Source organism: Dendrobates tinctorius, unplaced genomic scaffold (genome assembly GCF_039654945.1).
Source record: "Dendrobates tinctorius isolate UK_male_01 unplaced genomic scaffold, ASM3965494v1 ptg000075l, whole genome shotgun sequence".
NCBI classification, from domain to species: domain Eukaryota; kingdom Metazoa; phylum Chordata; class Amphibia; order Anura; family Dendrobatidae; genus Dendrobates; species Dendrobates tinctorius.
In genome coordinates this window covers 38,873,694-38,887,748 of record NW_027361743.1, presented here as the reverse complement: position 1 = coordinate 38,887,748, position 14,055 = coordinate 38,873,694, and the positions used below count along the sequence as shown (strand labels likewise).

The window sequence follows — 14,055 nt, the reverse complement described above, 5'->3', positions numbered from 1 at the left end:
TGGGCACTGTCTTTTCTAGTTTCATACTTCCGCTTATTTATAAAAGACTTTTCAGCAGGCTCCTTATCATCAGAGACATGAATACTATGACACGTAACACCTCTATAGCAGCTGCTAAAACAGGACCCACCAATCACAGTAGGCATTGTCACAGCTGACCCTGCTCCCCCGCCCTTCACAATGACCTCTGCACACGCTCATTAGAAACTTCAATTCAAAAGAGGGTCTGAGTCAGTTTACTGCTTAGCTTGTACATGTGGATTTTCTTAAAGAACAGTAAGTCTGTGTTTAGAAAGGCCCCAGTGGCCAGTGTAATAATTCAAAGATTTCTAATGTTTTTAATACAGATCAAGATGTGAAAAATAAATAACAATTAACATTTTTTTAATCAAACATGTTACATAAAAAGCTGACTTAATGAGTAAACATTTTCAGAGCACACATTTTATTTAAAGGGATGCTTGCCAGGTTTTTGCTATGTAGTCTGAGAATAGCATGATGTAGGGGCAGAGACCCTGATTCCAGCAATGTGTCACTTACTGGTCTGCTTGCTGCAGTTTTTATAAAATCATTGTTTTGTCTGCTTCAGATCTAGCAGTGCTCTGAATGCTGGGCAATGTGTAACCCCGCCTCCATCACTGAATAGCAGCTTTCTGTCAATGTACTGTGCCCACAGTAAGCTGTCAATCAGTGGTGGGGGAGGTGTTACACAGAGCAGACGGACTAGATAGCATGAGACACTCAGTCCTCTAGTGATAATCTCTTGCTGATAAAACACTGATTTTGGTAAACAACACACAATCCAACAAGTAACACATAGCTGGAATCAGGGTCTCAGCCTCTACCTCATGCTGATCTCAGATTACATACCAAAAAACTTGCTGACAGATTTCCTTTAATACCCTGACCGTAAGGGCTTTAATAACAGTCAAATTCGGTTCATTTTTTGCCTCTTTCCGTTTCAGGAACTATAAACTTTTTACATTTTTTTTTTTTTTTGTTTTTTGCTCATTTTATGTAAAAAAAATGTATTATTTTTCGTTGCATTTGGGGGTTCATAAATATTTGTTTAGCACTTATAATATATATAAAAATGTAATTTTTTTTGTGCTATTTTTTAAATTGTTTTCTACTGTTCCCGCTTCATATTAAATAACTTTAAAAATTAACATTTCAGGTTATTATGGTCATCTGGATACCTAATGTGTGTGGGTTTTTTTGTTTCATGCAATTAAATATGTTGGCTTTTTTTTCTTTTGCTGGGCGAGGACTATCACAAAAAAATTATGTTACATTTTTAATTAATTTTTCTATACTTTTAGTTTTTTTTTTTTTATATAAATATATTGTTACATAACCTGTCCCCAAAGAGATTGCTAAACATCTATGGGCAGCATTACCTTTCTTTTCGTTGCAACCCTGCTATGTTAGCAGATGTTCAAAAGATAGTGAGCGATGGGAAAGGGTCTACCCTAAGGCAAAATGCTCAGTATGCATCATTAATATCATATGAGCGCACCCAAATCCTTTCCTGTTAAATACAGATACCCAAATATTAACACATATACATAACAGAATGTTGGCCATATAGAAATTGTAACAACCGTAATTGTGTCCTGAGAGCTATCGGTGCCTGGTTACATTATTCAGTCACCTATGTAGATAGAATTCCTTAGAATTCGGCTTCTTTTATGTATTTAGCTTATACTGCATCAAATATCTCCAATATATAAAATAAAAAGTGCATTTCTTCCAACTAAGAACCGTAACAATGGAATTGATAGAAATAGCTCTGCGTAGAAAAGCAATCAATGCTTATGTGTCACCAAGTTCTCCTATAAGGAGAGTATATAGAGTCATTCAACCATACAATGTTCAGTCTTGAAGACTACACATTGAGAATCCTCCACTAAAAGTTAGGTGACCTGTAGGAATGGCGATAATCAACGTAAGGCCCAAGTGGGATGTGAGGAACAGTGGACTTATCGGTTGTCAAATAGTATGGTGGCATCTCGATGGTCCATCATTAGATGATAGTAGACACGAGGTTACGGCAGTCATGTTGGTCTTCTCTCCTGTCTTCATTTCCATGAGAGATACCAGTGGGCGCACAAAGCGTCCATGGTTTAGATCCATCTCACAAAAGAGATGCAGGTAGGTGCATGTTTTTGAGGCATCGATTCTTGTAAAGCTCCACCACCTTCCCATCACGTTGTCCTTTCGTTCGTTCCCTCTAAAGACTTTTTATGGAGGAAGCCAAGTTTAAGAGAAGAATGTTGGACGGCGGGGTCCTCCGTCCATACTAGTGAGGTGGATAAACTTTTACGTTCACTCCTGAATATTGATTTTCTGCGTTGTCTGTGAAGCAGTTGTTTCAGTTTTTCTTTGAAGAAGCTTGTAGTCAAAGTGTATAGGATAGGGTTTAAGGCACTGTTGATGGGGAGGATGAATATGACAATCCAAGAGGTCACAGTGCCTGTAAAGAGAAGAAAACAAGAACAGGAGGTTGGTGATTGCATTGCCATATGGCAGCATGAGAACTTATTGATTGGTGTGCTTCATGTGGCGGAATGGAAACCAGACAACAAAGGTCCCATTAAATCTAGAGGATCTTGATTTGTTGCAACACTGATTTCATTTAGAAAACTGTTATTTTGCATTGAATGCACTAGTTATACTTTTTATTATTTTAAAATGTCCCATCTGTTCCCTGCCTTTTGTGTTAATGGTTTATATAGAATTAGGTAATATTCATAATATAGCAGCATCCACTACATTATATTCTCTTCCTACATAGGTTCAGTTTTTGTATAGTAATTCTTCCGGAGGCTATAATGTAAATAAAAAAGGCAAACTTTAGTTGCTAGTAAAGGAGTTTTATTTTTAAAGAAAAGATTTTATTAGATAATGCCAGGAGGATCAGAAAACGTAGCACTTAGGGGCGTCATCATCTCCCTGCTAGCAGTAATATATATTACACGTTTACTTTTGAACACTTATCCTAACACTCCACAGCTCCATTGTTTTGGTAATGTATGGTGCCATTATATATGATCATGTCACTGTTTGTAATTGTTTAGCATAATGTAACATCACATTTTGTAATTTGCCTATATTCTCTTAACAAAGACAGTCATGATGAACTGGACACTAGGGTGGTCCTTACTTTCGAAATTGTGTTTTCTCCAGTAAACAACCCTTGTTTCTGTACTGTATGTAAACTAAAAATGCAGAAAATAATTCCACCAGATACACACAGATTAGGGGTCCCTACCTACTATCAAACTTTCTGGATTTTTGCCATGCCCGAGTTCCATTTGCACCTCGTCTAAAAGATCTGGTTGTGGCACGACAGCGCAAATATTGCTAAACATAGCCTGACATTAATAAGGCCCTCCTTCTCCAGCTTGCTCAGGAAATCAGTCATAGCCTTCGATGATGCTCCTCCTCCCCCAGGTTGGCACGGCAATACAGCTGTAACGAATGGAAGCGGAGGCACAGATGGTGAAGTTCACATTCGTTTTTTATTTTTAGAGTAGAACCTTGGGACCACGGTCCGGGGGGCGCCGAAGGGGGCGTGACTAGTGAGCCCCAGGTATCCGTAGTAAGGTCCCTCAAACGGGACCAGAGTGGAATACCCGGGGGACACAGGTTTTACCTCCAGTTAGACCCCGGATACGTGGCAGCTGTCCCAGAGGGACAAACGGGTAATGGATATAACGGATCTGATGATGCTGACCGGTGGACATTGGGTATGAGTGGTGAAGCTGGCACTGGTGAGGAAGGTCAGGTTCCGAGTAGATGATAGGATGCTGGCTCAAGTAACCTTGACGTAGTCTTCGGGTTCGGATGGCAAGTGGAGGAACGGGATGGCACTTCAATCGATGGATACTGATGTCGTCTGAGATAGTTGAACACTGGTCACAGATACTCTGCTGAGACAAACAGTATGAGCAAGTGCAAACGAATTACTAACGCAGCGTAGACAAAACAAGGACTGAACCAGATGTAGCAAGAGTAGATACTCGTTGCTCCGGCACTGTCCCTATAGAGGAAAGGCCAGAAATAGTAATCGGTGAGCTGTCATTGGTTAATTGCTATTTTCAAAAAAATGCACACTGTCTCTTTAAGAGACCAGAGGGAAGAGCGCGCATCCTAAGAATTCTCCCTGAAGGCCTGCTGGCAGAGTGCCAGGAAGTGGGGGAGAGCGAAGCAACAGCAGGACGCCGAGTGACAGACAGAGCACGAGCATCCAGACAGGGACTTCCCAGAGGTACATGGGCAGCATTGAGAGCAGGAGCAGGTGAGGGACCAGAACTGGGGGCAGCACCAGAACCGGGTGCAGGGCCAGAACAGGGACCGGGTGTAAGAACAGCTTTGAGAGGATTAATGTCTCTTACTGAGTAGTACTGTCTTTTTCTGTTTGCATCAGTTCCTGTACGCCAAATTCCCATGTAATGCAGCAGCTTTCATGACGGTGTGGTAAAGAGGCAGTGACCCATGTTAGGCCAACATAAACATCTTTGTTTTGACAAGTTAGAAAAATTACTCAAACTTTATCCTTCAGTTCGCAGACGGATAGTCAAGAACAGTTCGTAGCCAATCTATTGCTGTAGGTGACTGCACCGTCGTACAACTCGTGGGTTTGTCAATGGCATTTTTCTTCTCTGGCCTGTGTTCAGTCTTTCAGACCTGTCCTGTAAAAAGCCTCCTGCTTGGATGCTTGCAAACAAAACACTGACACATCCAAACCTTTACTGAAAGTCTAAATGGAAATTGTGGACATGGGCCACTCCCCGGAGAGGAGGGAGAGATCCAGTCTACTACCATCCTGCAGATATCTCCAAAAATAAAAGCCCATGTCAGGTTTTCCTAACTCTTCACACTCTCTTTTAGTTTGCATTGTAACCAGAGCTGTGGCTGTAACTACAATACACTCCAGCGGGTTTAGTATGGTTCTATGCGCATCCTGAGGGACACAAAACATTCTCAGTATGGCCTCGGTTCTGACTGACCTGAACAAATGGTCGTAACTAGAGTTGAGCGAAACGGGTCGAACAATTTCAAAAGTCGCCGACTTTTGGCAAAGTCGGGTTTCATGAAACGAAACCCGACTCTAGGATGAGGTCGGCCACGAGGTCGGCGACTTACGCGCCAAAGTCGCGTTTCAAAAGTTTGTTTTGCGCTCTTTTTCAGCCAATCAGGATCCACGGACACTGTGGGCAACGTGATGACATAGGCAGGGGTCACCACCATCTTTCAGAAGGGCATGCAAGTGATTGGCTTGCTTTGGTGGGCGTCACAGGGGGTATAAAAGGGCGTGCACGCCGACCGCCATCTTTCTTCTGCCGATCTCAGTATAGGGAGAGGTTGCTGATTCTGTAGGGAGAGCGTTAGGCAGGGAAGAAGACAAAAAAACTGCTTCTGCTGCTAGCGATTTGGCCTGCACAACACACCAGTCACTGTGTGTGCAGTGCAAGGGGAGGCTATATAGTGGTGTGTCAGTGGTGTTGGTTGTTGGGCTGCCTTCTAAGGCTTCCTGACATTCCTGCATTGCTGTTTACCCACTGCTCCGCAAACTGCTTTTTTAAAAGCAATCCAATCTCCCTTATCCTCTAGTCACTTTTGTCACAGCTGTGCCATCGAGCCTGTGACATAGCGCTCAGATATCAGTGGGCCTCACACAATCCAAAAGTGTCCAGTGTCCAAAAGTGTGTGCAGAGATTCAAAATCTCCCTTATCCTCTAGTCACTTTGGTCACAGCTGTGCCATCGAGCCTGTCACATAGCGCTCAGATATTCATTGGGCCTCACACAATCCAAAAGTGTCCAGTGTCCAAAAGTGTGTGCAGAGATTCAAAATCTCCCTTATCCTCTAGTCACTTTGGTCACAGCTGTGCCATCGAGCCTGTCACATAGCGCTCAGATATTCATTGGGCCTCACACAATCCAAAAGTGTCCAGTGTCCAAAAGTGTGTGCAGAGATTCAAAATCTCCCTTATCCTCTAGTCACTTTGGTCACAGCTGTGCCATCGAGCCTGTCACATAGCGCTCAGATATCAGTGGGCCTCACACAATCCAAAAGTGTCCAGTGTCCAAAAGTGTGTGCAGAGATTCAAAATCTCCCTTATCCTCTAGTCACTTTGGTCACAGCTGTGCCATCGAGCCTGTCACATAGCGCTCAGATATTCATTGGGCCTCACACAATCCAAAAGTGTCCAGTGTCCAAAAGTGTGTGCAGAGATTCAAAATCTCCCTTATCCTCTAGTCACTTTGGTCACAGCTGTGCCATTGAGCCTGTGACATAGCGCTCAGATATTCATTGGGCCTCACACAATCCAAAAGTGTCCAGTGTCCAAAAGTGTGTGCAGAGATTCAAAATCTCCCTTATCCTCTAGTCACTTTGGTCACAGCTGTGCCATCGAGCCTGTGACATAGCGCTCAGATATTCATTGGGCCTCACACAATCCAAAAGTGTCCAGTGTCCAAAAGTGTGTGCAGAGATTCAAAATCTCCCTTATCCTCTAGTCACTTTGGTCACAGCTGTGCCATCGAGCCTGTGACATAGCGCTCAGATATCAGTGGGCCTCACAAAATCCAAAAGTGTCCAGTGTCCACAAGTGTCTGCAGAAATTCAAAATGTCCCCTGTCCTATAGACACCTTGTACCTTGTTTTACATTACTATATAGTTTGTTGGATTTTGTCTACATTTCTACCAAAAATGAGGAAGGCTGGTGGAAGAGGCCGTGGAATTGGGCGGGGGTTGGCAGCTGGTAATGATGGTGTTGGTGGTGGATCTGATGGTAGTGGCAAGAGCAAAATAGGACCGAATGCAGGAGGTGTTGAGCCTGCGTCATCGTCTGGCTACATAAGGCCTCGAATGCTTAGTTTTCTAGGAGTTGGCAAACCGCTTTTAAAGCCAGAGCATCAGGAAAAAGTTTTGTCTTACATTGCTGACTCAGCCTCCAGCTCTATCGCCTCCTCTTCTTCAGTTGTAAAAAGTAAAAGCACTGAGTCGTCATTGGAGGCTCATGTTCATGAACCACACCTTTCCTTGTGTCCTTCACCCCAACCAAGATTGAAGGATGACGCAGGCCATACTACTGATTACTCCATGGAGCTGTTTTCACATACCATGCCTGGATTATCAAGTCAAATGGTGAATTACCCAGGCCAAGATGAATCTGACATGGAGTGCACTGATGCACAGCCGCTGATGGATGATTCTGCTGGTACATTCACTCAGAGCACTACATTGTCCTCGCAGTGTACAGAGCCAGATTCTGACCCTGATGAGACTCAGGTGCCCCTTCCCGCACACTATACCACCATACACGGTGACACAGAGGAAGGTGCACATGACATAGAAGAGGAGGTGATGGATGACCCAGTTGTTGACCCATATTGGCATCCATTGGGGGAAGAGGGTGCTGCTTCCAATAGCTCAGATGAGGAGCATCCACAGCAGACATCGACATCGCAACAGCTGTTATCTGGCAGGCCCGTAGCACTCCAAAGACAGGTTCCAAACATCAAAAGAGTTGCTGGACAGCTTGTCCAGAGGGTCAAAAGATCACAGCGTGCTAGGCCGCAAAATGTCTGCCAAAGTAGGAAGAGTGCAGTGTGGCACTTTTTTGAACAAAATCCTCATGATCAGGCCAAGGTTATCTGTAAGAAGTGCGCAAAGACCTTTAGCCGAGGGAAAAATCTGAAAAATTTGAATACCAGTTGCATGCTTAGACATTTAACCAGCATGCACTTGCAAGCGTGGACACAACACCAAACCTCAAGTGCCACATGTGCAACTGATCACAACGAAGGTAGTCAGCAATGCTACATTGTTTCCCCCACTGTAAGCCCACCGGTTAGCACAGCAGCAAATGTTGAGGTGTCGTTGCAAGGCCACAGCAGTCAGGGAATCCCACTGTTATATCAACGAAAGACTGATTCTAGGCCATCAGAAAGAACACCAACTCCATCACCATCATCAACCCTCTCTCAGTCCGCCCTGTCCACCGCTACTTCCACCATATGCAGCTCTCAAGTCCAGCTCACCCTCCCAGACACTAAGAGTAGGTCAAGAAAGTACTCAGTCTCTCATCCGCGTACACTGGGTTTGAACGCCCACATTGCCAAACTAATCTCGTTTGAGATGATGCCCTTTCGGTTGGTGGAAAGCACAGCTTTCCGCGAACTCATGGCCTATGCAGTACCACGCTATGACCTACCCAGTCGCCAATTCTTCTCTCGCAAAGCCATCCCAGCCCTCCACCATCATGTGAAAGACCGCATTGTCCATGCACTCAAGCAGTCAGTGAGCGGAAAGGTGCACCTCACAACTGATGCATGGTCCAGTCGGCATGGCCAGGGCCGTTACGTGTCCATCACTGTGCACTGGGTTAATGTGGTGGATGCAGGGTCCACAGGGGAGAGCGGTGGTGGGACAGTGCTGCCTAGCCCACGGTATAGGAAACAGTTGGCTGTAGGCGTTCGACCCTCCTCCTCCTCCAGAAGCGAAAGCTCGACCACAGAGCGCAGTCGTACGAGCACTCCATCTGCAGCTGCCACTGTTGCACACGATGTGTCCCCCTATCGAGCAGCTAGTGGAAAGCGTCAGCAGGCTGTGTTGCAGATGATGTGTTTGGGCAACAGACACACCGCCGAGGTGCTGGCTGAGTACTTGAAGCGACAAACTGAGTCATGGCTGGGCAGTGTACATCTTGAGGCAGGCAAGGTAGTTAGTGATAACGGCCGTAATTTTGTGGCAGCCATAGCCCTTTCAAAACTCAGCCACATACCTTGCTTGGCTCACACCTTGAACCTGGTGGTGCAGTGCTTCCTCAAAAATTATCCGGAGTTAACAGCCCTGCTCCAGAAGGCGCGCACATCCGCCGGTCGCCTGTACACTCCGTTCGTATGCAGAAGCTGTAGCGATTGCTCCACCTTCCCAACCACCGCCTCATTATCGACATTGCAACAAGGTGGAACTCCACCCTGCACATGGTGGAGCGGCTGTGCGAGCAGAGGCAGGCCATAATGCATTTGTGGGAGGATACACGGCCAGGCACTTTGAGAGCAGACATGGAGTTGACAGGTGTGCAGTGTTCGAAGCTGAAAGACCTCTGTAAAGTCCTTCAGTGTTTTGAGGAATGCACACGGCTGGTAAGCGCAGACGACGCCATCCTAAGCATGAGCATCCCACTTATGCGTCTGCTCATGCAAACTTTGACGCACCTTAAGGAGCAGGCGTCTGCAGCCAATGTTGATGAGGAGGAAGAGGAGGAGGGAATCCTTGATGACATTCAGCCATTGTCTGCTCAGGGACCTCTCCTGGACGAGGTGGAGGAAGAAGAGGAGGAGGAGGATGATGATGGGGATGATTACTTAGGGGAGGAGGATGCATCTCGTGGGGCAAGTGAAAATGTTGGCGTGGCAAGGTCTGGTACAGGGTTTGTGCGTGACTGGAGGGATGTGGATTTGCCAGAAAGTGCTCCTCCACCCAGCACTCGCAGTGCATCATTGACACCCCGGGAACATTGGCCCACATGTCAGATTATGCCTTGCAGATCCTAAAAAGGGACCCCCGCATTGCCAAAATGATGAACGATGACGACTACTGGTTGGCCAGCATCCTGGATCCACGCTATAAAGGCAAATTACAAAACATCATGCCACAGGAGAACCTTGACCTAATATTGGCTAATAAACAAGCAACTCTGGTAAATCGGTTGCTTGAGGCATTCCCAGCACACAGCAGCGGTGATGGTTCTCACACGAGCCGTACAGGCCGGGGGCAGCTTGGCAGAGGTGTTCGTAGTGCACACAGCAGAAGTGGCGTTGGAGACAGGGGTTTCATGACAATGTTGTGGACTGATTTTTCAAATACCGCTCACACAACTGGTAATACTGCATCGATGGAAAGTGACAGGAGACAGCAGTTGTCAACTATGGTTACAAACTACTTTTCCTCCCATATCGATGTTCTCCCACACAGGTCATTCCCCTTTGACTATTGGGCCGCTAAACTGGACACCTGGCCTGAATTGGCCCAATATGCCTTACAGGAGCTCGCTTGCCCAGCTGCAAGTGTGCTATCGGAAAGAGTCTTCAGTGCAGCTGGATCAATCCTGACAGAAAAAAGGACCCGTCTGTCAACCCAAAATGTGGATGATCTAACCTTCATTAAAATGAACCATGCATGGGTTTCCAAGGATTTTGTCCCACCTTCCCCTGATGACACATAGGGTGACAGAAAAATGGCTTGCTTTGGTCCACCTCTTCCTGGGACTTGACCTATTTCGCCTTTTTTCATCAGCTGAATGTCCAACATCAACATATGCCACTTTCTAAAACTCCCTAACAGGGTCCCTCATAGTGCAATCAAGTGTCTCTGACGGTGGTGGTGCACACCCGCCGTCAGACACACCGCTGTACTATGAGGGGCCCAGTGCCAGTACCGACGCCCACGAGTGGGCCCCCCTTGCTTGGGCAGGGCCCCAGCATTTGCAATCTTTACCTCTCCCTGCTCCTCCGCTGTGTAATCTGGGCCGTCAAATCCATACTGTGCCTGACACCGTCTGAGCCTGCCTCCTGATGTATAGACATATATTTTGAATGTGTACGCTATCCATACATGTTATCCGGGGATACGGTACCCTTTCTAACCTTTGTGCAATCACGTGCAATCCATACTGGGCCTAACACCGTCTGAGCCTGCCTCCTGAGACATATATTTTGAATGTGTACGCTATCCATACATGTTATCCGGGGAAACGGTACCCTTTCTAACCTTTGTGCAATCATGTGCAATCCATACTGGGCCTAACACCGTCTGAGCCTGCCTCCTGATGTATAGACATATATTTTGAATGTGTACGCTATCCATACATGTTATCTGGGGATACGGTACCCTTTCTAACCTTTGTGCAATCACGTGCAATCCATACTGGGCCTAACACCGTCTGAGCCTGCCTCCTGAGACATATATTTTGAATGTGTACGCTATCCATACATGTTATCCGGGGATACGGTACCCTTTCTAACCTTTGTGCAATCACGTGCAATCCATACTGGGCCTAACACCATCTGAGCCTGCCTCCTGAGACATATATTTTGAATGTGTACGCTATCCATACATGTTATCCGGGGAAACGGTACCCTTTCTAACTTTTGTGCAATCACGTGCAATCCATACTGGGCCTAACACCGTCTGAGCCTGCCTCCTGATGTATAGACATATATTTTGAATGTGTACGCTATCCATACATGTTATCTGGGGATACGGTACCCTTTCTAACCTTTGTGCAATCACGTGCAATCCATACTGGGCCTAACACCGTCTGAGCCTGCCTCCTGAGACATATATTTTGAATGTGTACGCTATCCATACATGTTACCTGGGGATACGGTACCCTTTCTAACCTTTGTGCAATCACGTGCAATCCATACTGGGCCTAACACCGTCTGAACCTGCCTCCTGATGTATAGACATATATTTTGAATGTGTACGCTATCCATACATGTTATCCGGGGATACGGTACCCTTTCTAACCTTTGTGCAATCACGTGCAATCCATACTGGGCCTAACACCGTCTGAGCCTGCCTCCTGAGACATATATTTTGAATGTGTACGCTATCCATACATGTTATCCGGGGATACGGTACCCTTTCTCACCTTTGTGCAATCACGTGTAATCCATACCGGGCGTGAGAACGGCTGGCGAGCTGTTAAGCAAGCTACAGCACCTGTGGTTTGCACACGTAAGTTTTTCATTTTTTCAGGAATGACGGTTAGGCCTAATTCCGGAACTGCTGTTGACCTGCACTTACTGGGAAATCATTGTTCGCGGGTAATAATTGTAATCAGTGATCCCCATCACTAACGTTGTTCAGCGGGTTATCTGCACCTGTAAGCGACAAACGCTGGCCTTTTCAGTGTAGCGCACATGCAGCCACGGACATGTAAGGGCATGACACACCAGTTATTGGCCAATCTCATGTGCCAGAGCCTCACGTGTCCCTCTAGTAAGCCGGACTCGGACCGCGGGGCATGACGGAGTCTCGTTCGTTAACGGAATTAAGCTTGCAATGTGTGCATCTGTTCTGTAGCTGGCATGGTTGAGGTTTCCCAGGTGGAGTCGAATTTAACCGTAGGCTCCACTCCTGGTGGTGCCCTTCTGGACATTCCTTTAAGGTTCAGCTTTGCAACCATACTGCCCACGTAAAACAAACACTTTGCCTTCATGAACGCTGTTTGGAGGGTCATGACTCGTGGGAATAACGCCGCCCAATCAGTTAACCTGCTAGAGAGATCCTTCGTTGCTCCCAAGCATGACATCACACTCCCTAGGAAGAAGGTAATGCCACTGTGGCGACCGTACTCCTGGGGGCGACACAAGTGCACTGATGCCCAGCCACTGCTCGATGAATCTGCTGGTACATTGACCCAGACCACTACATTCCCCTCGCACGCTACCCGGCCTGAATCTGACCCTGATGAAACTCAGGTTACCCTTCCCATATACAGTTCCATCTTACACGGTGACAAAGAGGAAGCTGCAGATGAAAGTGCAGGTTCGGCCCACCCGCCATCAGACACACCACCGTACTATCAGGGGCCCTGTGCCAGTGCCGTCGCCAATGAGTGGGCCCCCCCTGCTTGCCCAGGATCACAGCACTTGCAAAGTTGAAATACTGTGCAGTGAGATGGAAGATGGGGACGACGAGGAGTCTAGACTAGTACAGGGATTCCCTAGCGAGGAGACTTATTTGATTGTTTTCAATGTTGGGATAGCAATTTTTGGGGAGCACTATACTCTGGAGAATGATAGATGGGGCCCACCATACACTGGAACATTCCAAAGGTGGACATCAGACACTGGAGCAGCATTTACAGGGCCCATTATACACTAGAGCATTAGAAATGGGGTCCATTATGTTTGGAGCATTATTTGGGCCCATAAGACAGTGGAGTTTCATCCATGGGGACCAACATATACTGTAGCATTATGTGGAGCTCATCATATACTGTTTCAAACATTATATGGGACCAATGATTCTGTATGGAGAAATAGATGGGCCTCGTCATGAGATGTAAAAAGTGAGGTATTTTTCATTGTACTATACCGCTATTTCTCTGCCGTATCGGAGCATGATGAGTTGTGGTATGTGTTAAAGGGGCGCTCTTTCGCCCAGGGCACATGAAAACCTGCAGCCAGCCCTCCCCCCCCACAACTTTAGCCAAATAACCCCCATTTTTCAGTGCGTAACTTGTATTATGAAGTTAATTAAGGTTGACAAGCTTAAGTAAGAAGAATTGATGCTTTTGGCATTCAAATGGGCACTGTAGGTGTGTTTCCTGTCCTCCTCTCACTGCCGACTTTTATTCCCCATTGACTTACATTGGGTTTCGTGTTTCGGGACGACCCCCGACTTTTCCCTATAATCGGACGATCTTGCTCGACCCGACTTTTGGAAAAGTCGGGTTTCACGAAACGAAATGCGACCCTAAAAAACCAAAAGTCGCTCAACTCTAGTCGTAACCCTTTCCCAGGCTCCTGGGCTTGTAGGGGCCAGCATGATAGCTGCAGTGTGGCAAAATCCCATATGAAGTCCTGGGTGGCCATATAATGCTCGATCAATGTAACCACCTGGTCTAGGTTGCCTGGGTTCCCTTGCCCAAGACAATGCTGTTATGGCTGCTGGCAGAACTCTCACAAGCTGGTCAACCACCATCCTCTCTATCATCTCGATTGGGGTCAAGGTCTCATGCTGGAGCGATTTTTTACAATGTGCAATAAGTCAAAATTCAAAGTCTGAGACCTAGTGGGTTGGGCCTCCAAAAAATGTCCACTGATATATCTGCTGCCCAGTACAGAGGTATTCACCCCCATCTGGGCAAGGATCTCACCTTTAAGGCATCCATAGTCCAGAGCGTCTTCACAGCTAAGGTCAAAGTGCACCTTCTGGGCATCTCCCATCAAACTGGGGCCACCACTTCAGCCCATTGGTCAGCTGGCAAGTTCTCTTGTCCCACGGTTCTTTCGAAGATGGTG

General features: G+C 46.4%; 1 protein-coding gene across 1 annotated transcript in view; it reads right to left on the bottom strand.

Annotated features, from left to right (window-relative positions):
• Nucleotides 1-222: 222 nt before the first annotated feature.
• RXFP2 (relaxin family peptide receptor 2) overlaps nt 223-14,055 on the bottom strand; it is a 391,242-nt gene continuing 377,409 nt past the window's right edge. The window contains exon 18 of the mRNA XM_073583177.1: nt 223-2,476. Within this exon, the coding sequence (XP_073439278.1) occupies nt 2,208-2,476 (269 nt within the window). The 3' untranslated portion in view covers nt 223-2,207. The remainder of the gene's footprint in view (nt 2,477-14,055) is intronic.